The sequence below is a fragment of the Pongo abelii genome, chromosome 1 (genome assembly GCF_028885655.2).
Source record: "Pongo abelii isolate AG06213 chromosome 1, NHGRI_mPonAbe1-v2.0_pri, whole genome shotgun sequence".
In the NCBI taxonomy this organism is placed as follows: domain Eukaryota; kingdom Metazoa; phylum Chordata; class Mammalia; order Primates; family Hominidae; genus Pongo; species Pongo abelii.
The window spans coordinates 198,351,022-198,373,649 of NC_071985.2; the positions used below are offsets into that span (position 1 = coordinate 198,351,022).

Genomic DNA, 22,628 nt, shown 5'->3' on the forward strand with positions numbered 1-22,628 from the left:
CTGTTCGAGGTCAGGAGTTTGAGACCAGCCTAGCCAACACGGCAAAAACCCGTCTCTATTAAAAAAAAAAAATTAGCCAAGCGTGGTGGCACGTGCCTGTAGTCCCAGCTACTCGGGAGGCTGAGGCAGGAGAATCACTTGAACCCGTGAGGTGGAGGTTTCAGTGAGCGGAGATCACGCCACTGCATTCCAGCCTGGGCGACAGGGCAAGACTCCGTCTCAAAAAAAAAAATAAATAAATCTGATATATCAACTAAGTCGTCTCCAGGTGGCTATGTCTAATAAACGGCTGGATATCTCAGAACTGAGTCCTTTTTTTTTTTTTTTTTTGAGACGGAATCTTGGTCTGTCACCCAGGCTGGAGTGCAGTGGCGCGATCTCGGCTCTGCAAGCTCCGCCTCCCGGGTTCATGTCATTCTTCTGCCTCAGTCTCCCAAGTAGCTGGGACTACAGGCACCCGCCATCACGTCCGGCTAAGTTTTTGTATTTTTAGTAGAGAGGAGGTTTCACCGTGTTAGCCAGGATGGTCAGGATTTCCTGATCTCGTGATCCGCCCGCCTTGGCCTCCCAAAGTATTGGGATTACAGGTGTAAGCCACCGCGCCCGGCGAGAAGTGAGTCCTAAAATATTTCAATGCTTGGAGGTCCTACAAGGAGGAAATGGGATGATCAGTGAGGCAGGAAGAGAAAAATCCTGAGTGTGGTGTCACAGAATGACAGTGAGAAAAAGTGCTTCAAAAAAGACAGATTACTATATATGTTGAATGTTGCTAACAGGTAAACAAAGATGACTATAGATAAGTGTTTACTGGATTTGGCAACATGGAAATCATTGGTATCCTCCACAACAGTTTAGGAGGAGTAGTGTGGACAGACTGGGGTGGATTGAAGAGGAAAGAGAAGTGAGGAAATGGAGACTGTGAGCGTAGACAACTTGTTTTAAAAGTGTTGTTACAAACATGGCCAGGTGCGGTGGCTCACACCCATAATCTCAGCACTTCAGGAGGCCGAGGCAGGTGGATCACTTGAGGCCAGGAGTTTGAGACCAGCCAGGCCAACACAGCAAAACCCTGTCTCTGTTAAAAATACAAAAAAAATTAGCTGGGTATGGTGGCACATGCCTGTAATCCCAGCTACTCAGGAGGCTGAGGTAGGAGAATCGCTTGAATCCAAAAGGCGGAAGTTGCAGTGAGCCAAGATCGGCCACCGCACTCCAGCCTGGGGTATAGAGCAAGGCTCCGTCTCAAAAAAACAAAAAAAAAAAAAAAAAAAAAAAAGCCAGGCGTGGTGGCTCATGCCTGTAATCCCAGCACTTTGGGAGGGAGGCTGAGGCAGGTGGATCACGAGGTCAGGAGTTTGAGACCAGCCTGGCCAATACGGTGAAACCCTATTTCTACTAAAAATACAAAAATTAGCTGGGCATGGTGGCGTGTGCCTGTGGTCCCATCTACTCAGGAGGCTGAGGCAGGAGAATCACTTGAACCCAGGAGGCGGAGGTTGCAGTGAGGCGAGCTCATGCCACTGCACTCCAGCCTGGGTGACAGAGTGAGAATCCGTCTCAAAAAAAAAAAAAAAAAAAAGTTTTGTTACAAAGAGGAGCAAAGATGAGATAGGATAAAAGAAATGGGATGGTAATGATTCAATAGAAGTAATTGATAGAGTAAAGAAAAATTCTGGTGAAGGCTTGTGGAGATGGGATCCATAGCACAAGAAGAGGATTTGCTTTTTTTTTTTTTTTTTAATAGTGCCAGTCAAGTGGGAATGGAGAAGGAACAAATAAATCTGTAACTGGTTGTGATCAATTAGTTGTAAACACCGCTGCACTCAGACCAGCCATGGGTTTGCCCTTTGATAGGGGCAAAGACACATTTTTCGTGGTATGAGGGACAAAGATTAAGAGAGACAAGGCAAATTTAAGTAGGCTCCTGGCTTTTCCAGTTGGGTTGGAAAGTTCCTCTCCGATGACTGTTATATTCTCAAAGAAATATGAGGAGAGGGGCAGGGCATGGTGGCTCACATCCGTAATCCTAGCACTTTGGGAGGCTGAGGCGGGTGGATCATCTGAGGTCAGGAGTTCAAGACCAGCCTGGCCAATATGGTGAAACCCCCGCCTCTACTAAAAATAAAAAAATTAGCTGGGCATGATGGCACGTGCCTGTAGTCCCAGCTACTCGGGAGGCTAAGGCAGCAGAATAGCTTGAACCTGGGAGGTGGAGGTTGCAGTGAGCCGAGATCGCACCACTGCACTGCAGCCTGGGTGACAGAGCGAGACTCCGTCTCAAAAAAAAAAAGAAAAAAAAATAATAAAAGGAATCATGAGGTTACTATGTTATGTGAGCCAGAAAGAAAAGGTATGATCAGTAAGAGGAATGCTTGAACTAAAGATTTCAGAGATAGTGCAGTTACTGGTAATAACAAACAGGGGTGAGTGTGATGAGGGGAGGATGGGAGACTGGATGGTGATACAGGCTAGAAGAAAATACTAATGGAGGAGGTAAGGAACTGAGCATTAGGTGCTGGGTGGGTCATCTGCCTGGATCTTTTTTTGGTTTTTATGAGACAGAGTCTCACTCTGTGCCCAGGCTGGAGTGCAATGGTGTGATCTCGGCTCACTGCAATCTCCGCCTCCTGGGTTCAAGTGATTCTCCTGCCTCAGCCTCCCGAGTAGCTGGGATTACAGGTGCATGCCACCACGTCCTGCTAATTTTTGTATCTTTACTAGAGAGTGGGTTTTGCCATGTTGGCCAGGCTGGTCTCGAACTCCTGACCTCAAGTGACCCTCCCGCCTCAGCCTCCCAAAGTGTTAGGATTACAGCCGTGAGCCACCGCACCTGGATCTTGAATGAAGAGAGTTAGAGGCAGAAAAGAAGATAATAAGCTATGAGCTAATGTTGAGGGAGGAATGATTCCCCAAAAGGTCTGTGGACCTCAAAGAAACTGGAGACTGTGAAATACAGGCTGGGTGTGGTTGCTCACTCCCATAATCCCAGCACTTTGGGAGGCCTAGGTGGGTGGATCACTTGAGGTCAGGAGTTCGAGACCAGCCTGGCCAACATGGCAAAACCCTATCTCTACTAAAAATACAAAAATTGGCTGGGTGCAGTGGCGTGCGCCTGTGGTCCCAGCTACTCGGAAGGCTGAGGCAGGAGAATCACTTGAACCTGGGAGGCAGAGGTTGCAGTGAGCTGAGATAGTGCCACTGCTCTCCAGCCTGGGCAACAGAGCGAGACTCTGTGTCAAAAAAATAAAAGAAAATAAAAGAAAAATAATTGATGCATCTGACTGGTTAATACCCTATAGACATTGTAACATTGTAATTTTTTTTTTTTTTTGAGACAGTCTGGCACTTGTCGCCCAGGCTAGAGTGCAATAGCGTGATCTCAGCTCACTGCAACTTCCGCCTCCTGGGCTCAAGCAATTCTCCTGCCTCAGCCTCCCAGGTGGCTGGGATTATAGGTGTGCACTATCAAGCTCAGCAAATTTTTTTTTTTTTTTTTTTTTGAGACTGAGTCTTGCTCTGTCGCCCAGGCTGGAGTGCAGTGGCACAATCTCTGCTCGCTGCAACCTCTGCCTCCCGGGTTCAAGCAATTCTCCTGCCTCAGCCTCCCGAGTAGCTGGGACTACAGGCGCACGCCACCACGCCCAGCTAATTTTTGTATTTTTAGTAGAGACGGGGTTTCACCATATTGGCCAGGCTGGTCTCGAATTCCTGACCTCGTGATCCACCCGCCTCGGCTCCCAAAGTGCTGGGATTACAGGCGTGAGCCACCGCACCCAGCCAAATTTTTGTATTTTTTAGTAAAGACGGGTTTTCGCCATGTTGGCCAGGCTGGTCTCAAACTCCTGACCTCAGGTGATCTGCCCGACTCGGTGTCCCAAAGTGCTGGGATTACAGGCGTGAGCCACAGCGCCCAGCCTAACATTGTACTTTTTTATAAGTACCTTAGTCTGTTCGCAAAGTGTTGAGTGGAATATTTACATTACTCCTGTGATTGGTATTCTTAAACGTGTATATAAACACACATACACACAAGGGCTCTTTTTGAACAAAGCGCGCACCCACAGAAGCCTATTGAAAAGTTTATGCTGCTACAATAAATCTGTATTCCTATGAGGTTCCATAATGAAATCAGTTAAGACTGCGTGTGTTTGAAATCGGTAAGATTTTACTTCTCTACTTTCATTGAGTTGGCACGAGGTAGGGTAGATAGCAGGCACTCGATTTCTGACTTCGAATCGGAAAACATCTGTTTTTCTGGGCAAGGATATCAGCAGATTGCTCCTAGGGACAATCAAAAAAGAAGAGACCTCCAACGCTTCTCCCCAGGAGCGGATAGGGCCCTGGTTATTTGCTCGCAAGTGAAAATTGCCCTGGCATACCCATTCAAATTTCTCCTAGCAAATCATAGTGGCCTACACCCAACGCCCTCTTCGCTCACTGGCCAACTGGAAACTTCAGTCCCTCCATGCCTCCCGCCTCTCACCCAGAGGCCAATAGGAAAGATCAGAGGTTCGCAACTTAGTGTCATCAAGCATAGTAATTGCAATTGGCTACTGTAACTGTCGATCGCGGAGTAGGCGGAGCCGTGCCAGCTGGCCTATATAAGACGAGGACAAAGGCGGCGCGCCGCCTGTGTCATCCGCCATTTTGTGAGGAGCAAGGTGGCCTCCACGTTTCCTGAGCGTCTTCTTCGCTTCTGCCTCGACCGCCCCTTGACCACGGACATGTCTCGGGATCGGTTCCGGAGTCGTGGCGGTGGTGGTGGTGGCTTCCACAGGCGCGGAGGAGGCGGCGGCCGCGGCGGCCTCCACGACTTCCGTTCTCCGCCGCCCGGCATGGGCCTCAATCAGAATCGCGGCCCCATGGGTCCTGGCCCGGGCCAGAGCGGCCCTAAGCCTCCGATCCCGCCACCGCCTCCACACCAACAGCAGCAACAGCCACCGCCGCAGCAGCCGCCGCCGCATCAGCCGCCGCCGCATCCACAGCCGCATCAGCAGCAGCAGCCGCCGCCACCGCCGCAGGACTCTTCCAAGCCCGTCGTTGCTCAGGGACCCGGCCCCGCTCCCGGAGTAGGCAGTGCGCCGCCAGCCTCCAGCTCGGCCCCGCCCGCCACTCCACCAACCTCGGGGGCCCCGCCAGGGTCCGGGCCAGGCCCGACTCCGACCCCGCCGCCTGCAGTCACCTCGGCCCCTCCCGGGGCGCCGCCACCCACCCCGCCAAGCAGCGGGGTCCCTACCACACCTCCTCAGGCCGGAGGCCCACCGCCTCCGCCGGCGGCAGTCCCGGGCCCGGGTCCAGGGCCTAAGCAGGGCCCAGGTCCGGGTGGTCCCAAAGGCGGCAAAATGCCTGGCGGGCCGAAGCCAGGTGGCGGCCCGGGCCTAAGCACTCCTGGCGGCCACCCCAAGCCGCCGCATCGAGGCGGCGGGGAGCCCCGCGGGGGCCGCCAGCACCACCCGCCCTACCACCAGCAGCATCACCAGGGGCCCCCGCCCGGCGGGCCCGGCGGCCGCAGCGAGGAGAAGATCTCGGACTCGGAGGTGAGTGTCTATGGGAGCGACGCGTCGGCTCCCCTAAGATGGCGGCGGCCCCCTCCTCGCCCCCGCCCCCGCCCCCGCGCTGGGCTTCCATTTTGTCGGCCGCCGGAAGGGGCGCCTGCGCGCGTCGCCGCGGGGGCGGGGCGGCCTGCGGGGCCGTCGGTCGGCGGGGGATTGGCCTCCGCCGCGCCTTGTTCTCCTGGCGGGCGGAAAGCTAGGGGAGGTTTCCTTTCGGAAGGAAGCGCCGGGCTGCGGTGGTCGGCCCTGCAGAAGGTAGCCTGTCCCTGGTACTGGCGTAGTGCAGAGCGTGCGGCGTAGGTTTGGAGAGAACCGGGAAGTTCCATAAAAGCTCAGGCGCAGATTGTGTAGGCTACAGTGGCATTTGGACTTAAGTGTTATTTTCCTATTTTAATTTTCATACTATTTAGATTTTGTTAGGGACACTCAACATATGTGGCTGACAGAGTTGCTGATGGACGTCTACTCTTTGGGGAAGTGTGTCTATTCTCGAACATTCTGGATGATAGGGCCCTTTTTTCAATGTTAAGATAGTGCTCATGTTAGAAATTTCACATAGTAAAACCTTGATTGTGACCAAACGGAACAGAAAGGCAACTGATAAGTTTCAGATAAGCAAGTACTATCTTGGGGATTTTCACTTGCAGAGGTCTCTGATGTTTGAAAACTTCTTTCCTTTTTCATTAGGGGTTTAAAGCCAATTTGTCTCTCTTGAGGAGGCCTGGAGAGAAAACTTACACACAGCGATGTCGGTTGTTTGTTGGGAATCTACCTGCTGATATCACGGAGGATGAATTCAAAAGACTGTTTGCTAAATATGGAGAACCAGGAGAAGTTTTTATCAACAAAGGCAAAGGATTCGGATTTATTAAGCTTGTGAGTGTAATTGTTTGATTTTATGTAGAATTAAAAGGGGTGGGGGATTTTTTTGTCACTACAAACGCTGAAGGCTTGGTTTTTAAACTGGGGAGGATAAATTGGTCTTTTAGATTTTTCACCGTTCTTACAGGAAAAATATGCGTGCGGTATAATGCATAATTGTTGCTACCCAAGAGAAAAGAGGGGTGGGGTGGGTAAACTAAGTGGTGTTAGTGGGTGCTGCCTAAAGGTAATGCTCAAACTGAGCTGAAGGAAGAAAGGGAGTAGGAAGTAGGCTTATGACAATTTAAGAGTAGACATCAACCAATTTGGAGATCATTAACATGAGTGTCTCTGATACACAGGAATCTAGAGCTTTGGCTGAAATTGCCAAAGCCGAACTCGATGATACACCCATGAGAGGTAGACAGCTTCGAGTTCGCTTTGCCACACATGCTGCTGCCCTTTCTGTTCGTAATCTTTCACCTTATGTTTCCAATGAACTGTTGGAAGAAGCCTTTAGCCAATTTGGTCCTATTGAAAGGGCTGTTGTAATAGTGGACGATCGTGGAAGATCTACAGGGAAAGGCATTGTTGAATTTGCTTCTAAGCCAGCAGCAAGAAAGGCATTTGAACGATGCAGTGAAGGTGTTTTCTTACTGACGACGTAAGTTGTCTTGTTTATTCTAATAATTTCTATCAACTTATATGAGATGGTGGCAATAAAACTGGAACAAAGCTAAGATGGAACCATTTTTGTTATTAGAACTCCTCGTCCAGTCATTGTGGAACCACTTGAACAACTAGACGATGAAGATGGTCTTCCTGAAAAACTTGCCCAGAAGAATCCAATGTATCAAAAGTAAGATTGATTAAACTTTTTTGGCAGTTTTTAATTTAAGTGTAAAGGATAAATTTATTTTAGTGATTTTCCAATTTTGCTTAAAATATGCAAAATTATTTGATGTGGATGTGCTTATTAGTAAAAAATCTCAGACTGAGGAAGATTTGAAGCTGTTATTCGGATAGCTGTTTGTTTCTGAGGTGGATACATTCACATGCAGTCCTGTTTTGTCCCTACAATAATGGCATAAAGTCGTGTGTGTGACTGAGTCTCACTCTGTTGCCCAGGCCAGAGTGCAGTGGCATGACTTCAGCTTACTGCAACTTCTGCCTCCCAGGTTCAAACGATTCTCCTGCCTCAGCCTCCCAAATAGCTGGGATTACAGGCATGTGCCACCATGCCTGGCTCATTTTTTATTTTTAGTAGAGATGGGCTTTCACCATGTTGACTAGGCTGGTCTTGAACTCCTGACCTCAGGAGAGTCGCTCATCTCGGCCTCTCAAAGTGCTGGGATACAGGCATGACACACCGTGCCTGGCTGAAGTACTTTTTTTTTTTTGAGTTGGAGTTTCGCTCTTGTTTCCCAGGCTGGAGTGCAGTGGCGTGATCTCAGCTCACTGCAATCTCTGCCTCCCGGGTTCAAGTGATTCTCCTGCCTCAGGCCTCCAGAATAGCTGGGATTACAGGTGCCCGCCACCATGCCTAGCTAATTTTTTGTATTTTTAGTGGAGACGGGGTTTCATCATGTTGGCCATATGGGTCTCAAACTCATGACCTCGGGTGATCCACCCTCCTTGGCCTCTCAAAGTGCGGGGATTACAGGGGTGAGCCACCGTGCGTGGCCTGGAGTACATTTTTATGGGTGGAAAAAATAAGCCTCGGTAAGGAATTTGGCTAGAGGAAAACAGAATTAGAAAACGAGGAAGGTAGGATTTATCTCCAGTGCCTGTATTCTTTTATTGAGTATTCTGAGTATTTTTGCTATGAAGATATTTTTAGATGAATCAGGATAATTTTTGCCTTTTGTACTCTTTACAAGAAATATAACAGGAAAAAGACCAGTACTAGGGCAAGTATTTTCTGGTATGCATACACAAATTGGTTCATTTTAAAATTTTGTGTATTGTTAGGGAGAGAGAAACCCCTCCTCGTTTTGCCCAGCATGGCACATTTGAGTACGAATATTCTCAGCGATGGAAGTCTTTGGATGAAATGGAAAAACAGCAAAGGGAACAAGTTGAAAAAAACATGAAAGATGCAAAAGACAAATTGGAAAGTGAAATGGAAGATGCCTATCATGAACATCAGGCAAATCTTTTGCGCCAAGGTAAAAAGATCTCTGCATGAACATCGCTGCTAAGGTCAATTGTTTTTCACCTTATTAGAATCTTGTTAATGTGAATCCAAAATATTTTCCAATGTTCAGATCTGATGAGACGACAGGAAGAATTAAGACGCATGGAAGAACTTCACAATCAAGAAATGCAGAAACGTAAAGAAATGCAATTGAGGTAAAATTGTGTTTAAGGTTTAAGCCTTCATTTTTTTTTTTCTTCGAAATGTATCATTCTGTTGCCCAGGCTGGAGTGCAGTGGTGCAGTCTCAGCTCACCACAACCTCCGCTTCCTGGGTTCAAGCGATTCTCTTGCCTCAGCCTCCCGAGTAGCTGGGATTACAGGCCTCCGCCACGACACCTGGCTAGTTTTTCTGTATTTGTAGTAGATATGGGGTTTCGCCATGTTGGCCAGGCTGGCCTTGAACTCCTGAGCTCAAGTGATCCACCTGTCTCTGCCTCCCAAAGTGCTAGGATTACAGGCATGAGCCACCACGCTTGGCCATTTTTTTTCTTCCTTTTTTGAGATGGGCCCAGGCTGAAGTGCAGTGGCGTGATCATAGCTCACTGCAGTCTCAAACTTCTCAGCTCAAGCAATCCTCCTGAGTAGCTGGGACTAGAGGCACAGGCCACCACCCCCAGCTAATTTTTTAAATTTTTTTGTATTTGTGGAGATGGAGTCTTCCTATATTGCCTAGGCTGGTGTCAAGCTCCTGGCCTCCTAAAGTACTGAGATTACAGGCATGAACTACCAACCCTGGCCTTAAGCCTTGATTTCTGCACTAACATTTATATTCTGACATTTAGGGAAAAGATGTACTTAGTTTTTCAGGTCAGTCAGGCAAAATACAAAGGTTAAATATTATGTCAGTGTTGGTTTAACACTTAAAACTGAATACAGTGTAAGATTTTCCTTAATAAAGCCTACATTATTTGCCAGGATGTCTTTAGTACTGTGCCCCTAGACTCACTCTAAGCCTTTGTGTTTTTTAGCTGTAACCTAGTTCTTAGGCCAACTGCTAGGTTTCTTCACATTGAATTCTAAAAGATGTAGATAACTCTTCAGTTATGTGCCTGATGGGTATTTCTAGGCAAGAGGAGGAACGACGTAGAAGAGAGGAAGAGATGATGATTCGTCAACGTGAGATGGAAGAACAAATGAGGCGCCAAAGAGAGGAAAGTTACAGCCGAATGGGCTACATGGATCCAGTAAGTCAACCTTTACTGCCTTCTAATTGGAATTGTCTATAGAACTTGCAGGTACCTAAAAGGAATTACAGGAAATTTTAATATCAAATTACAGTTATTTTCTGCTTTTTTTCTAACCAAGTATATTATGTTTGATTTCCTTGTATGGGTCAGAGGATTTAATTGAATAGGAAGTTTTTTTGTGTTTTGTTTCTTGGTTTTTTTGTTTTGTTTGTTTTTTGGAGAGAGTTTTGCTCTTGTCACCCAGGCTGGAGTGCAGTGGCTTGATCTTGGCTCACTGCAGCATCCCGCCTCCTGGGTTCAAGTGATTCTCCTGCCTCAGCCTCTTGAGTAGGTGGGATTACAAGTGCCTGCCACCATGCTCAGCTAATTTTTGTATTTTTAGTAGAAACGGCGTTTTGCCGTGTTGGCCAGGCTGGTCTTGAACTCCTGACCTCAGGTGATCTGCCTGCCTCGGCCTTACAAAGTGCTGGGATTACAGGCGTGAGCCACTGCTCCTGGCCTTGAATAGGAAGTTTTATAGGTCTTTGGATAATTGAGTCTAACTTAGTTTTCAGAATATTGATTTCAAAAATAATTCAGATGATGAACTTTTGAACTTTACCATGTTTTTTGTTTAACTCTTGAAAATTTCTCAGTTCTTAAGAATGCTTGCTGTGGGTATAGTACAGGTATATTGAAAGGAATTTTTTTCTTGCAGAGGGAAAGAGACATGCGAATGGGTGGTGGAGGAGCAATGAACATGGGAGGTAAGTGTGAAATTTAAATTAATGATATAAGTAGAGAGTGGTATTCTGGTGGAGTTGTAACCACTATTTTTGTTTTCTAGATCCCTATGGTTCAGGAGGCCAGAAATTTCCACCTCTAGGTGGTGGTGGTGGCATAGGTTATGAAGCTAATCCTGGCGTTCCACCAGCAACCATGAGTGGTTCCATGATGGGAAGTGACATGGTAATGTATCCTGTGGGACGTAGTACCAAGGAAATTCTCATTTTCACAACTTAGGTGTGTTTGTTTTGTTTTGTTTTGTTTTGTTTTAAGTAGGTGACTGGACCTCTTTTAGTTTCCCCTACCAATTTCATACATAAATATGTAATATTGAGGAATACTTTGGCAACATAGAAGAACTCGGTGTGTGGTAACCCAAACAGATAACGGTTGCCAACAAGGAGTCAATGCTGTTAGTAGTATGTGGAATTACCTTTGGCAATAAGTAGATTTAGGTGCTTTTGAACTCTAGTGCATGGCAAATCCAAATTCTAGATGCTAGATAATGTATCTGATTATTCTACATCCAAGTGAGAATAATCAAATGGCAAACTGTCATTCTTTAAGCTGGTATTTGCCATGAGTAGGAATCAGACTTGTAGTTTGAAGCTTTAGGCATGTTTTAGTGATGTGTAGGACTTTGACCTATATTTGGTGTGGCTTCTATCCTATGAAAAGGGAATTGAGTGTTTTGACTCGTCGTTTCCCACCTGTTGGGCCTGTCTGTAGGTATACCTTCTAAAATCAACTGACATCTCCATTTTGCTACAGAGTAGCAAAAATCAACAATAATTTTTAAGCATACTAATGGTGTGCATTTGATCTGAACCTTCTTGATGCTATCATGTTTCAGCTGTGAATATAGCCTGTCAGATGCTTAGAACAATCAGTTGAACTGGTATGAGTGGCTGCATTAGGGCTTTACAAATCGTTAGGACTGAATTTTGGTGGGTTTAGAGAGTGCATTTTTATAGCTGAGTTGAATGTGATGAGTTCACTACAGGCTTTTGGCAAAGGAGGGGAGCTGCAGTGTGTAGCTCATAAGATGCATTTTATAAGTATAAACATAAAGATTTAGTATAGGGCCTCACCTATTTATAATCTACCTAAGACTTTTTGGGAATTAAAGTTAGAATTATAAATGGCTGGTTGGGTAAAATGTAATACTTATGGGCTTTCTTGAGATTTTTCAGAGTATGTGGGTAACATTTTGGTTTATATTCTTCCTAAAGACAGATTGTTAGGTAATGTGTAAAATCTAATTTGACCTCATGTTCTCACAATTAAAGGTTTATATTCTAGATAACAGGTAGCTGATAGCTCCTGGGTTCTCAGCTGGTGTAATTAACATAATTATGAAAGCCCCAAATTTTTCTTTTTTTTAAGCTCTTAGAGGTAGAACACAGAACAATGAGCCAAAAACCCTGTAATTTATAAGATTTTGAAAAACAAAGGATTAAGGTTTAGTCATTTTGAGTAGCTCAATAGTATTTTGTTTAAAAAAATGTTGAAATTGTGTATAGGAACAGTTAAACCCTGATGCCATTTTAGTTTTTTATTTGGAGTAATACTCTTAGTAACTAGTCTATTATAAATGGAATGAGAAAAAGTGTAGGCTGCTGTGTTTGCATACCTGAGGGGTCTGCTACTTAAGGCACATATGTTTCTATCGAAAACTTCTATCTCCAGAATTACCTAAAACTAGATGGGAATAGTGAAGTCACTCACTGCTTTATTGCAGTTACTTTAGCTTGGTGTTGTTTGGGAAGTATCTAAAACATGGAATTACAGCAAAGTGTCTGCACTTTTCAAAGACCTAAGGGAAAAGATGGACTGATGAAGGTGGGTGGGGTTTGTTCATTTAGTTTGCAACAATATAGAATAGTACTGAGAACGTAATTGTCTCTGGTTATATAGTGATGGCTCGGAAGGTAGTATGCCTGTGAGAATTTGGCAACACAAGTTTTTTTGATCAAGTTACTGTGCCGGTTAAGTGACTAAATCTACAGTCTTTTATGCTTTTTCTTTTTGTAGTCTGGTAGCATTTTATTAAAACTTTCAACCTTTTAAGATTTCTGCAACTTAGCAGATGTGTCTTAAGATCTTGAAAAGCGCAAGGTTTCTTAAGCAGCACATGCCACTAACTGGTGAGTAGGTCTTTGTCACTTCATTGAGTGAATTGAATCTCTGGTTGGGCTTGTTAGGCTTACTTGGAAATTAAATTTCCTGTTCAGACGTTGAAAGTGAGAGTTTGCAAGCTTTTCAGTGGGTTAATCTGATGTGAAATTTCTTAGAACTCATTTTGGAATGGATTTTCACATCTGCACTAATTCTTAAATTTTTTAGCACTACAGGGAAGATCTGTTCTTTGAAACAGGTGTATGAGAATGGCTCAAGTGGGAACATACCACAAGGCATGTATTATCGTAAACTAATTTTCAAATTACCCTTTTTTCCTTTCTATGTTCCCGGTACCTGTGGATCGACTCATTGGTGATTGTATCGACGAACGTTGACTACGGAACCTTCTAAAATATTTACTTAACACACATGGACATCAACTACTTATAATGAACTGTTAATTACTGTTCCAATAGCGTACTGAGCGCTTTGGGCAGGGAGGTGCGGGGCCTGTGGGTGGACAGGGTCCTAGAGGAATGGGGCCTGGAACTCCAGCAGGATATGGTAGAGGGAGAGAAGAGTACGAAGGCCCAAACAAAAAACCCCGATTTTAGATGTGATATTTAGGTTTTCATTCCAGTTTGTTTTGTTTTTTGTTTAGATACCAATCTTTTAAATTCTTGCATTTTAGTAAGAAAGCTATCTTTTTATGGATGTTAGCAGTTTATTGACCTAATATTTGTAAATGGTCTGTTTGGGCAGGTAAAATTATGTAATGCAGTGTTTGAAACAGGAGAATTTTTTTTTCCTTTTTATTTCTTTTTTTTTCTTTTTTACTGTATAATGTCCCTCAAGTTATGGCAGTGTACCTTGTGCCACTGAATTTCCAAAGTGTACCAATTTTTTTTTTTTTTTTTTTTTTTTACTGTGCTTCAAATAAATAGAAAAATAGTTATAATATTGATCTTCAACTTTGCCATTCATGCTTCTATGCACATTAGGCTAGGTGTTCCACACTGAAAGCATGAGAGTGTCTAGGCCTTTGAATGGCATATGCCATTTCTGGGAAATGTATCTGGAGGCTAAGTATTGCTTTCTACAAATAACTGCCCCCTTTGTTTTAAAAAGAAGAAATGCATATTGAAGTAGTTTCATGATTTGTTTGGCATATAGGAAGCACGCTGGTGCTAAGTATTTCTTAAATGGTTATGTAAGCAAAGCTGAACTGTAAATCTTCATTCAGGAATATGTATTAAGATTGTGGAATGGGTGTAAGACAATTGGTAGGGGGTGAAAGTGGGTTTGATTAAATGGATCTTTTATGGCCCTATGATCTATCCTTTACTTTTGAAAGCTTTTGAAAAGTGGAAAGATCATTTTGTTGCATTTCCCCATTTCTTGTTTTTAAAAGACCAACAAATCTCAAGCCCTATAAATGGCTTGTATTGAACTTTTACATTTGAATTAAAGATTGTTAAACATGAAGCCTTTTCATGTATTCAAGTGATTTATAAAGATGGGGTGTAGTCTAAAAAACAAAACATGAAAGAAAGAAGGTTTAGTAACTGGGCCGGGCGTGGTGGCTCACGCCTGTAATCCCAGCACTTTGGGAGGCTGAGGTGGGCAAATCATGAGAACTGGAGTTCAAGACCAGCCTGGCCAACATGGTGAAACCCTGTCTCTACTAAAAATACAAAAAATTAGCTGGGAGTGGTGGCAGGCGCCTGTAATCCCAGCTACTCGGGAGGCTGAGCCAGGAGAATTGCTTGAACCTGGAGGTGGAGGTTGCAATGAGCTGAGACTGTGCCACTGCACTCCAGCCTGGGCAACAGAGCGAGACTCTCAAAAAAAAAAAAAAAAAGGTTTAGTAACTGAAGTAGGTTTAGTTATATATACATTTGTACTCTGTAACTTTTACATCTCCTTGTGCTACTTCTGTTGGGCAAAATCTATAGGACTATAAAAATCTATTGGTTCTCTTCTAAGAGCTAGTGGTGACTGTTAACAAATAGGGTTGCAGATAATCATTCTTATTGTAAATTTGTTAACTTGTTTTTTTTACATAGTTTCGTTTATCATGTAGCACTAAATCTGGAGAAAGTTGCTCATGCTACACAGTACAAATATCCCTTTCTCCCACCATAAAGGCTTGGAATGTTTCCATGGTGTTGTCAGTTAATTGTCAACTTCATTGAACCCCCTTCCATTAGAACAAGAGACTTTGACTATTAAAGTAGATTGTTTATTGTTGCCTGTTAGTATAATGGGAGCCTGATTTCCCAGTGTAAATATGTTAGAGGAACAGCTTCCTAACAGTAGGTAAAGTAATTGAATGGTTTGGCTTTGTTCTTAGTTATGTTCCATTCAAATCTGTACATTATAGATCTCTTACTATGGAATGTGTCTTCCTCCTTTTCACCTCTGTTCTTGGTGCTAATTGGCAAAAGAAAAATTCTAAGTCAAACCTTTATTAACATGCTGAAGTTTAGTATTGTGCCTGTGTACAAAAGGAGACCTATTGTTGGAACAATCTGAGCACTTTCTGCATAGGAAACAGGATAATGCTGAAAGTAAACACTAGTGTATAAAAGCATCTCACCAAATTATGGTTGTATGACTGACAGGTACGTGGTGTGCTAAAGGAGAGACTCTCATTAGAAAATGCTCATTATATCATTCACCAGCACACTCGGAAATATGAGTAGTTTTACCATGATTATATCAACGAGGAAGTTTTGTCCCAAAACAGGTTATTAATTGGTGATACATAAGAGGTTTTCTGTACGGAAACAAGGGTCTTGATTAGAAAGGAATCCATTGCAGTTTGGTTGAATTATATAGTAGGGACTACTAAAGACAAGAAAATAAGGGGTGTTCATGAGACACCCACAGAGGGTGATCTTTGAATGTGTGTGGGTGGGGGCTGGTCGGGAAATGGGAAAATCTGCCTATAAAATTAATGTTTCAGTTTATTTTTCAGATTACATGCCTTTCTTTATAAGGGATGCTGGCACAGACCCCCTAAAATAAGCTTTTGGTAGTACTGTACCTTTGAAGAGTGGTGAAGGATGCTAATGGATAATCTCCTGAAAGTTGTGGCTTTTGATACCCTTACTGTGGACTGTAGAGTTGCTAAACGTTGTTTAGCAAATAATGTTGCTTAGTTTCAAATGACATTTGACTTTCATCACTGAAACAGCAATGTACCCAGGGTTGTAAGCTTACTCAAATAGACTTTCAATAAGTCTTCAATGTATATATGATAGTTTTTAGCCTAATGTGAATTTAAATAATCTTAATAGTTTCCTAAAAGTCGATCTGAAACTTGGGGTGGGAAAGGGGAGGTAGCAATTTTGAAGTATTTTAGCCATTTTTCTCATTTAAAGAAACCACTTGTCCCCATTTCCTCTTCTCCACTTTCTCATAATTTTGTTTTAAGAGGAACACTGGTTGTTTTTTATACTTCTCCTAATCTTTAAAAACTGCATACTGTTAAGACCCCAGTGTATTTAATAGGTATTTTATAAGCATAGCCCATTGGCTCATGTTAGTGAAACCATAATCCTCTTTGCTTAGAACATTAATTAAACTCCTAAGAAGTACTACAAACCCCACCACTCTTTATAGATGTATTGTACCACTAATATAAACAGCTAAAAATTGGGGAAATTGTAACGTTACGCCTGTGCAATTTTTAAGTGGCATATTATGGCAGATTAAAATTTAGATACTTGGCTTTTCTTGGGCAAGCCACTAAGTTGTGGCGGAATGTTTTCTGGTGTTCTTGGACTGCAATTATGCACTATTAAAGTAGTGGCCTGCTACATAACTGCATTTAGCCAGCATTTCTGCAGTGCGTAACTGTGAGGAACGTAGTACCGCAAATGGCAATGGACATTAGGACCCGGATGTAGTATTCCTGCTTGCTCCAAGATTCTCATTGCCGACTGCATACAGGTAGGTAACAAGCAATATAATCTAACTTGGTGACTTGCTATGTACTTTTATTCCGTGGGCATTCTGGCATCACATTTCTGACAATGAAATTACAGTGCAGCACCTGACACTTGTATGGTAAAGCTAGCTTACATCAAAACTGTGTGGGTGTGGGGTTAGATCTGTAATTTGTCAGGCAGAATTCAGTGCTGTTGCAGTTCTCAGATAAAAAGTGCAAACTTGATACTTTGGTATATCTGACTCAGTTGTGTGGTTTCCTTTAGTTGCATTGTAACTGAAGATAACATGGAACACATCAGTGGTGTGGGGGAGAGGGAACTAAACTATACTTGGGAACTAGGGTGCTTTTAGCACCTTGACGTGGACCGTATAGCATGTGATAATTAGTCTCTATTGTAGCAAACTGACCTGCCCATAGATCGGCAATATCAGTAATTTCATTATGCAATCTTGGTAATTCTACAAGTTGAGTTGAACTAAAAGTACAGGTTTTTTTGTAATGCGATTTAAAATTTTTAAAAACATGGGCTTCATGAAAACACCATTGTTACTAACTTGGGCTTAGATGGGAATCTAATGTGAATAGTTCAAGTTATGGGACTTGTCTAAATATGTCTATACTCTAAACCTGGGGGAAGGTGGTGTGGAACATTGACTTGACTACAGTCGAATACATGTTGGGAATCATTCCCAATCATAAGACATCGTCGTTTCTGTAGGATGACTGCATATGTTCAGAGTAGCTTTTTGAATTTGGTTCCCTTAGCTTTAGGGATGTGATGTTATAGTCCAAAATGTTTACAAGAAAACCTAAGTCTTCAAAAGCACAACTTTTGTTGCTTAGGACTTTGCATCAACTGTTGTTCCAGACCTCATTTCAACTTTTTGGTCTCTGAGCTGGTTTTTAGCTAGCATGCATGAGAGAGAGCTTTCATGTATAATGTTTCTGCTCTGTAACTGGCAAGTGGTTTACTTTGCATAAATGCTGATGAAAACTTCATGACTATGAGACTTTTCTTCTGTGTATCTAGAAAAAGAGCTTGCTCGTTGGCAAGCAATTCACAAGGTGGGGACAGACTTGTACTTTAACATGTAGTCCATTCAAGCAAACAACTTTGGACTCTACTGATAGATGAAAGAGCAAATGATGACTAGTTTAGCCTCTGCATATCAAGAATATAATGCAGGTCAAGTATAATGCTCAATATTAGTGACATGAGTATCACTAAATTACATAGAACCCTGATGGGGTTTCCTGTGTCGTAATCCATTAAATCGGTGGCCAGTGCTTGCTGCCGTGGTTTAGTAATTGGGTGTTAGAAATAAAAACTCGGGTCTATTTCTTACCAGTCAGTAACAATTTTTAGAGAATGTACTTGGTATAATATATGGACTTCAGGAACTTTATTGGGGTGGGGGGTTAATTTTGCCTTACCCTGTTCACTTTCAGATGATTAGGCTTTTGCACTTTAGAATGAGAAACTTGTGACGTTAGTGTGTTCTTACTAGCTTTAATTTGTATGTAGCAATGAATTGTGAATCTTAGTGCAGTGGGTTTTTTTAAAAAACTCAGTCAAAAAGCTGGGAATTAAGTGGTTTCAGTAATAATGCTATACCGAGGTGCTTGCATTGTATTTCATAATTTTGTTACAAACCAAAATTATTTTTAATGAGAACAGTCTTGGGTTCAGAGGTGTGATGCCAGAATGTATTTTCGTACTGTTAGGCCCTTGGAACAGATACCGGTGCTTTCTGAAAGATGAAAGAAATGCAATGGGTGCTCTTCATGCAAGGTTGCAAACCTACCAAGAATGCATAATAGTCTCACTTTTCCCCAATAAAGAGATGCGTGTGACTAGTTTTGGACTTTTAACCTTAATGGGGGTTGCATGTCTCCTATTGTTAATCATTGTCAGCTGCAGTGACATGATCCACAGTCCTGCATTTACTGCCTTTCACTTAATGATTTTGGACAGGTTTTAGAGAGCTAGGATGTTGGTCTGGGCCTTTATTTGGTTTTGGTTTTAGCTGATAATGTTTTAGTGATGTCAGCTAGTGCAGTTCTCAAATGGCTGCCTATTAGGGAAAGAATTCAGAGGATTTGACTGCTCCTAATCATCTGTCATTGCTGCTAGATAATGATTGGCGATTTTTAAGACTCAACTGGAAATCTCAACAGTTGCTGGTAAACCATTAACCATCAAAATGTTGCTTTTGAACACCAGTGCTGAAAAAAATACATTGCTTTTTTTTTTTTTGAGAGTGAAAAGGGCTTGGACGTAGGATAGGACAATGTGGAGAATGGGGGGAAGAATGCAAAACGATATAGTATCCCTTATGGATGGTACATGTGCAACAGGGAACTCTTACTTCATATACCCTTTGCAGTAATCATTCAGGGAGGAAGAAAAACCTGGAACTTGAATGAAGGCTGATCTTTGTTTTGTGCACTGTGGCCCTGCCAGGCATATAGTGAAGGTGAATGTCTTCTCCCTCAGAAAAAAATTGGTTCCTTGCTGTCCCAGTAAGGCATAGCTTTTCCAGCCCTAACTTTAAAACTCAGTGAGGACTTAGATGGGAAAGAATGAGGTAAATACAAAGGATTGCAGGACAACAACTGCAGCGTTGTGTACTGTGGGAAGGGGAGTTGGGCACTGTTGGAGGACTCCTGCTGAAGGTGGTCAGCCCGCCTGACAATGGAAGACATACTTGAATGGGGAGCAGGGTATGTGCTTTCATATGAAAAAAGAGCTGATGTTAAAACTCATTTGGTGAGGTCAACGTTGTCACATACCTTCACATAAGGGATAGTATATTTTGGGTTGCAGTCAAACTTGTGCTCAGACCGGTGAAAATAAGAGTTAGGCTTTTACATTTTAAAGAAAATACAGTTTTCATTCTAATTCAGGTGTTTACTTATTTTATGTAAGATTAATTTTAGATCTCCCCCCCACCATGAAGTTTCTTCCTATTTTTTTTATGCTGTAACTTACCCCCAATCTTTATCTCTGGATTTTTACTCTTTAAATTTTGAAGTTGACTAGCATTTTCAAACCTTTATTTTATACCCTTGTCTTTTATATTAACTTTTTCTTATTATTCTTTAGGTAAGAATGATTGATGTTGGCTGATGTTGGAGTGCTCGTTCACATGAAGTAAGTTTCCTTTAGAAATCTTAACATCTAGAGGCTTTTGAGTTTGATTTAAATAATTTCATTTAGATATGTGGGGTGAAACTTTGAGATGTTTACCTTTTCTAAGATAATATCCCTGTATTTTTGTTTGGAAATTAGGGATGTATGTGAGAAAGCAAGTGAGAGGCATTATAAAAATGTCAAACAATAGAATTCAAAAAAAGTGGATGGTTATATAACAATCATAGAAGAACAGAAAAGAAAGCTTGACTTAATAAGGGGAAAGGCCATATTCTCAATATTCAATTCAAGTTTAGACTCCATCTAAAACTCCATGATTCTTTTTTTACTTAAGAAAATGTAGGAGAAGGTCAGGCATGGTGGCTTTACACCTATATTCCTAGCACTTTGGGAGGCAGAAGTGGGAGGATTGCTTGAGCCCAGCCTGGGCAAAATAGACCATGTCTCTACAGAAAAAAATATAGCCAGGTGTGGTGGTGTGTGCCTGTGGTCCCAACTCCCTTGGAGGCTGAGGTGGGAGGGATCACTTGATCCTGGAAGGTTGAGGCTGCAGTGAGCAAGTTAGATTTTTTGTTACAGGTGGATAGATACTTCTCAAGACATCACACAGCGTGAGTCAATCAAGGAGGGAAGCCACAAGCAGACTGACAATGTTTCTAGGTAAGTTAAATGATTTAGTCTGTTAAACTGTCTTCAGAAAGGCCCTTGGGTGGTACAAAAATAACATTACTAATGTGGGAACCTTTAATTTTTAATTTTTTATTTTTTGAGATGGAGTTTCGCTCTTGTTGCCCAGGCTGTAGTGCAATGCCGTGATTTTGGCTCACTGCAACCTCCACCTCCTGGGTTCAAGCGATTCTCCTGCTTCAGCCTCCCAAGTAGCTGGGATTACAGGCATGTTCCACCACGCCCGGCTCATTTTGTATTTTTAGTAGAGACAGGGTTTGACCATGTTGGTCAGGCTGGTCTCAAACTCCTGACCTCAGGTGATCTGTCCACCTTGGCCTCCCAAAGTGCTGGGATTACAGGCTTGAGCCACTCCGCCCTGCCTATTTACAATTAATGCCATGTTCTTTGATTAAAATTTTTTTTTTTTTGAGACGGAGTCTCGCTCTTTCGCCCAGGCTGGAGCAGTGGTGCGTGATCTTGGCTCACTGCAAGCTCCGCCTCCCGGGTTCACGCCATTCTCCTGCCTCAGCCTCCCGAGTAGCTGGGACTACAGGCGCCCGCCATACACGCCCGGCTAATTTTTTTTTTGTATTTTTTAGTAGAGACGGGGTTTCACCATGTTAGCCAGAGTAATCTCGATCTCCTGACCCCGTGATCCACCCTCCTCGGCCTCCCAAAGTGCTGAGATTGCAGGCGTGAGCCACCGCGCCAGGCCGATTGATAAGATTTCTTTGGTATTAGTTCACTTGACAGTTATATAATGTTATGTTTGAGAATTTGGTAACTCTGATTCTTCTATCCTTTGGAGTAATCATACCCTTTAATTAGCAGGATCAGGTGAGCTGTGTCCAGAAAACCAACGAGAAGGAGTGGAAGGAGGAATGAACGTTTCGTTCTCGTTAATAAAGGCATTATCCTAATTATCCTTTGGTTTTGTTTTTGCTTTTTTAGTGTTCATTTATTTTCTAGAATTTTCCTGACTTCAATGTATTCAAAGTGACATTAAAAAAAAAAAAAAAAAAGATGGTCTGTATTACAGACACAGAACCAGATTAAGTATAATTCAGGATCCTATTGTGACTTGGTAGTGCTGGTTTCAGTCTCAATTACTGATCAGTTTTTATGGTCCATTTTAGATATTTGCCTTCACTCTAATTTTTATTTCTAAAATTAGCATGTTATTAATTTAGCAATTACTACCTACATCTTGACTGGATTTCAGACATAGCATTCTGTATTTCCAACTTCTGTTGTATGTACGAACTATCAGATGACGGTTATCAGATAGTCACACATCGCTTCACAAGCAAGCATAGTCAAATAACAATATAGTAATATCCCCTTATCTGCAACCATGGTTAACCACAATCTCAGAGTTATTAATTTTTAAATTGTGTGCTTTTCTGAGAGGCATCCTGTCCTTCCCACCTTGGATGGGATACTGGTGGGAATGTTGGATACAGCATATCCATGCTGTATATGCTATTTGCCATCCAAAAAAAAAAGGCCATGTAGGCTAGGCTAGGCTTTGGTACCATTTGTGGTTTTGGGCATCCACTGAGGGGGTCTCGGAATGTTACCTCCTCACAGACAAGGGAGGACTCTACTGTGTTTTGATTGGTCTGAGTAATAATGAAGGGCTGTCAATTTCTCAAAGTCAAATAAAATTTGATAATGGAGTGTGATCTGGGTAATTTTTGAGAACATCTAAATGTAAGGAAAAATCTGGAACTGACTTAAAAGCTGTTAGTAAAAATTGTACACAAATTATCTGTCCCCTTCACTCTTGGAGCCCTTATACTAAAACTTGCGAAGCTGTTAGTCTCGCACACTAATTATTATTATGACTATTTTCTGAGACTGAGTCTCCGTTGGCCAGGCTGGTTTCAAACTCCTGACTCAGGTGAACCGCCCGCCTCGGCCCCCCAAAAGTGCTGGGATTACAGGTGTGAGCCACCACGCCCGGCCTCCCACAAACATTCCAGTTTTACAGTATGTTCTGCCAAAGCAAGCGCTCACTAAAGCATTTGTTCAGGATGAGATCTGAGGCTCATGCTTAAAGGTATTTGTGTTGCTGTGTGGGGCCTCATTACTAATAGTGCAGAATTTCAGAAAGTTAATTATTTTGCTTCAATTGAGCAGAAAAAATTTCAGGTTTGCTT

General features: G+C 42.8%; 1 protein-coding gene across 6 annotated transcripts; it reads left to right on the forward strand.

Annotated features, from left to right (window-relative positions):
• The first annotated feature begins 4,156 nt into the window (after positions 1-4,156).
• On the forward strand, positions 4,157-21,389 carry SFPQ (splicing factor proline and glutamine rich). 6 transcript variants are annotated; one of them, XR_008515955.1, is made up of 13 exons: positions 4,157-5,537; positions 6,240-6,428; positions 6,776-7,077; positions 7,177-7,272; positions 8,385-8,581; positions 8,681-8,765; positions 9,679-9,796; positions 10,497-10,545; positions 10,626-10,747; positions 13,162-16,642; positions 19,750-19,797; positions 20,377-20,457; positions 21,295-21,389. XR_008515955.1 is itself a non-coding variant. In XM_009252674.3 (11 exons), the coding sequence occupies exons 1-10, from the start codon at positions 4,725-4,727 to the stop codon at positions 19,771-19,773; spliced, it is 1,995 nt and encodes a 664-aa protein (XP_009250949.2). In that variant the 5' UTR covers positions 4,157-4,724; the 3' UTR covers positions 19,774-19,797; positions 21,295-21,389. The 6 variants fall into 6 exon arrangements, 1 of the variants encoding a protein (XP_009250949.2); XR_008515960.1 differs by having other exon boundaries at positions 21,298-21,389; XR_008515962.1 differs by lacking the exon at positions 20,377-20,457.
• The last annotated feature ends 1,239 nt before the right edge of the window (positions 21,390-22,628 follow it).

Bases quoted from the DNA above. Each gene is read 5' to 3' on its own strand.
- SFPQ (XM_009252674.3), top strand. From the start codon at position 4,725: ATGTCTCGGGATCGGTTCCGGAGTCGTGGCGGTGGTGGTGGTGGCTTC. The intron at 8,766-9,678 runs GTAAAATTGTGT...GGGTATTTCTAG, and splicing joins CGTAAAGAAATGCAATTGAG to GCAAGAGGAGGAACGACGTA. The intron at 10,546-10,625 runs GTAAGTGTGAAA...TTTGTTTTCTAG, and splicing joins AGGAGCAATGAACATGGGAG to ATCCCTATGGTTCAGGAGGC.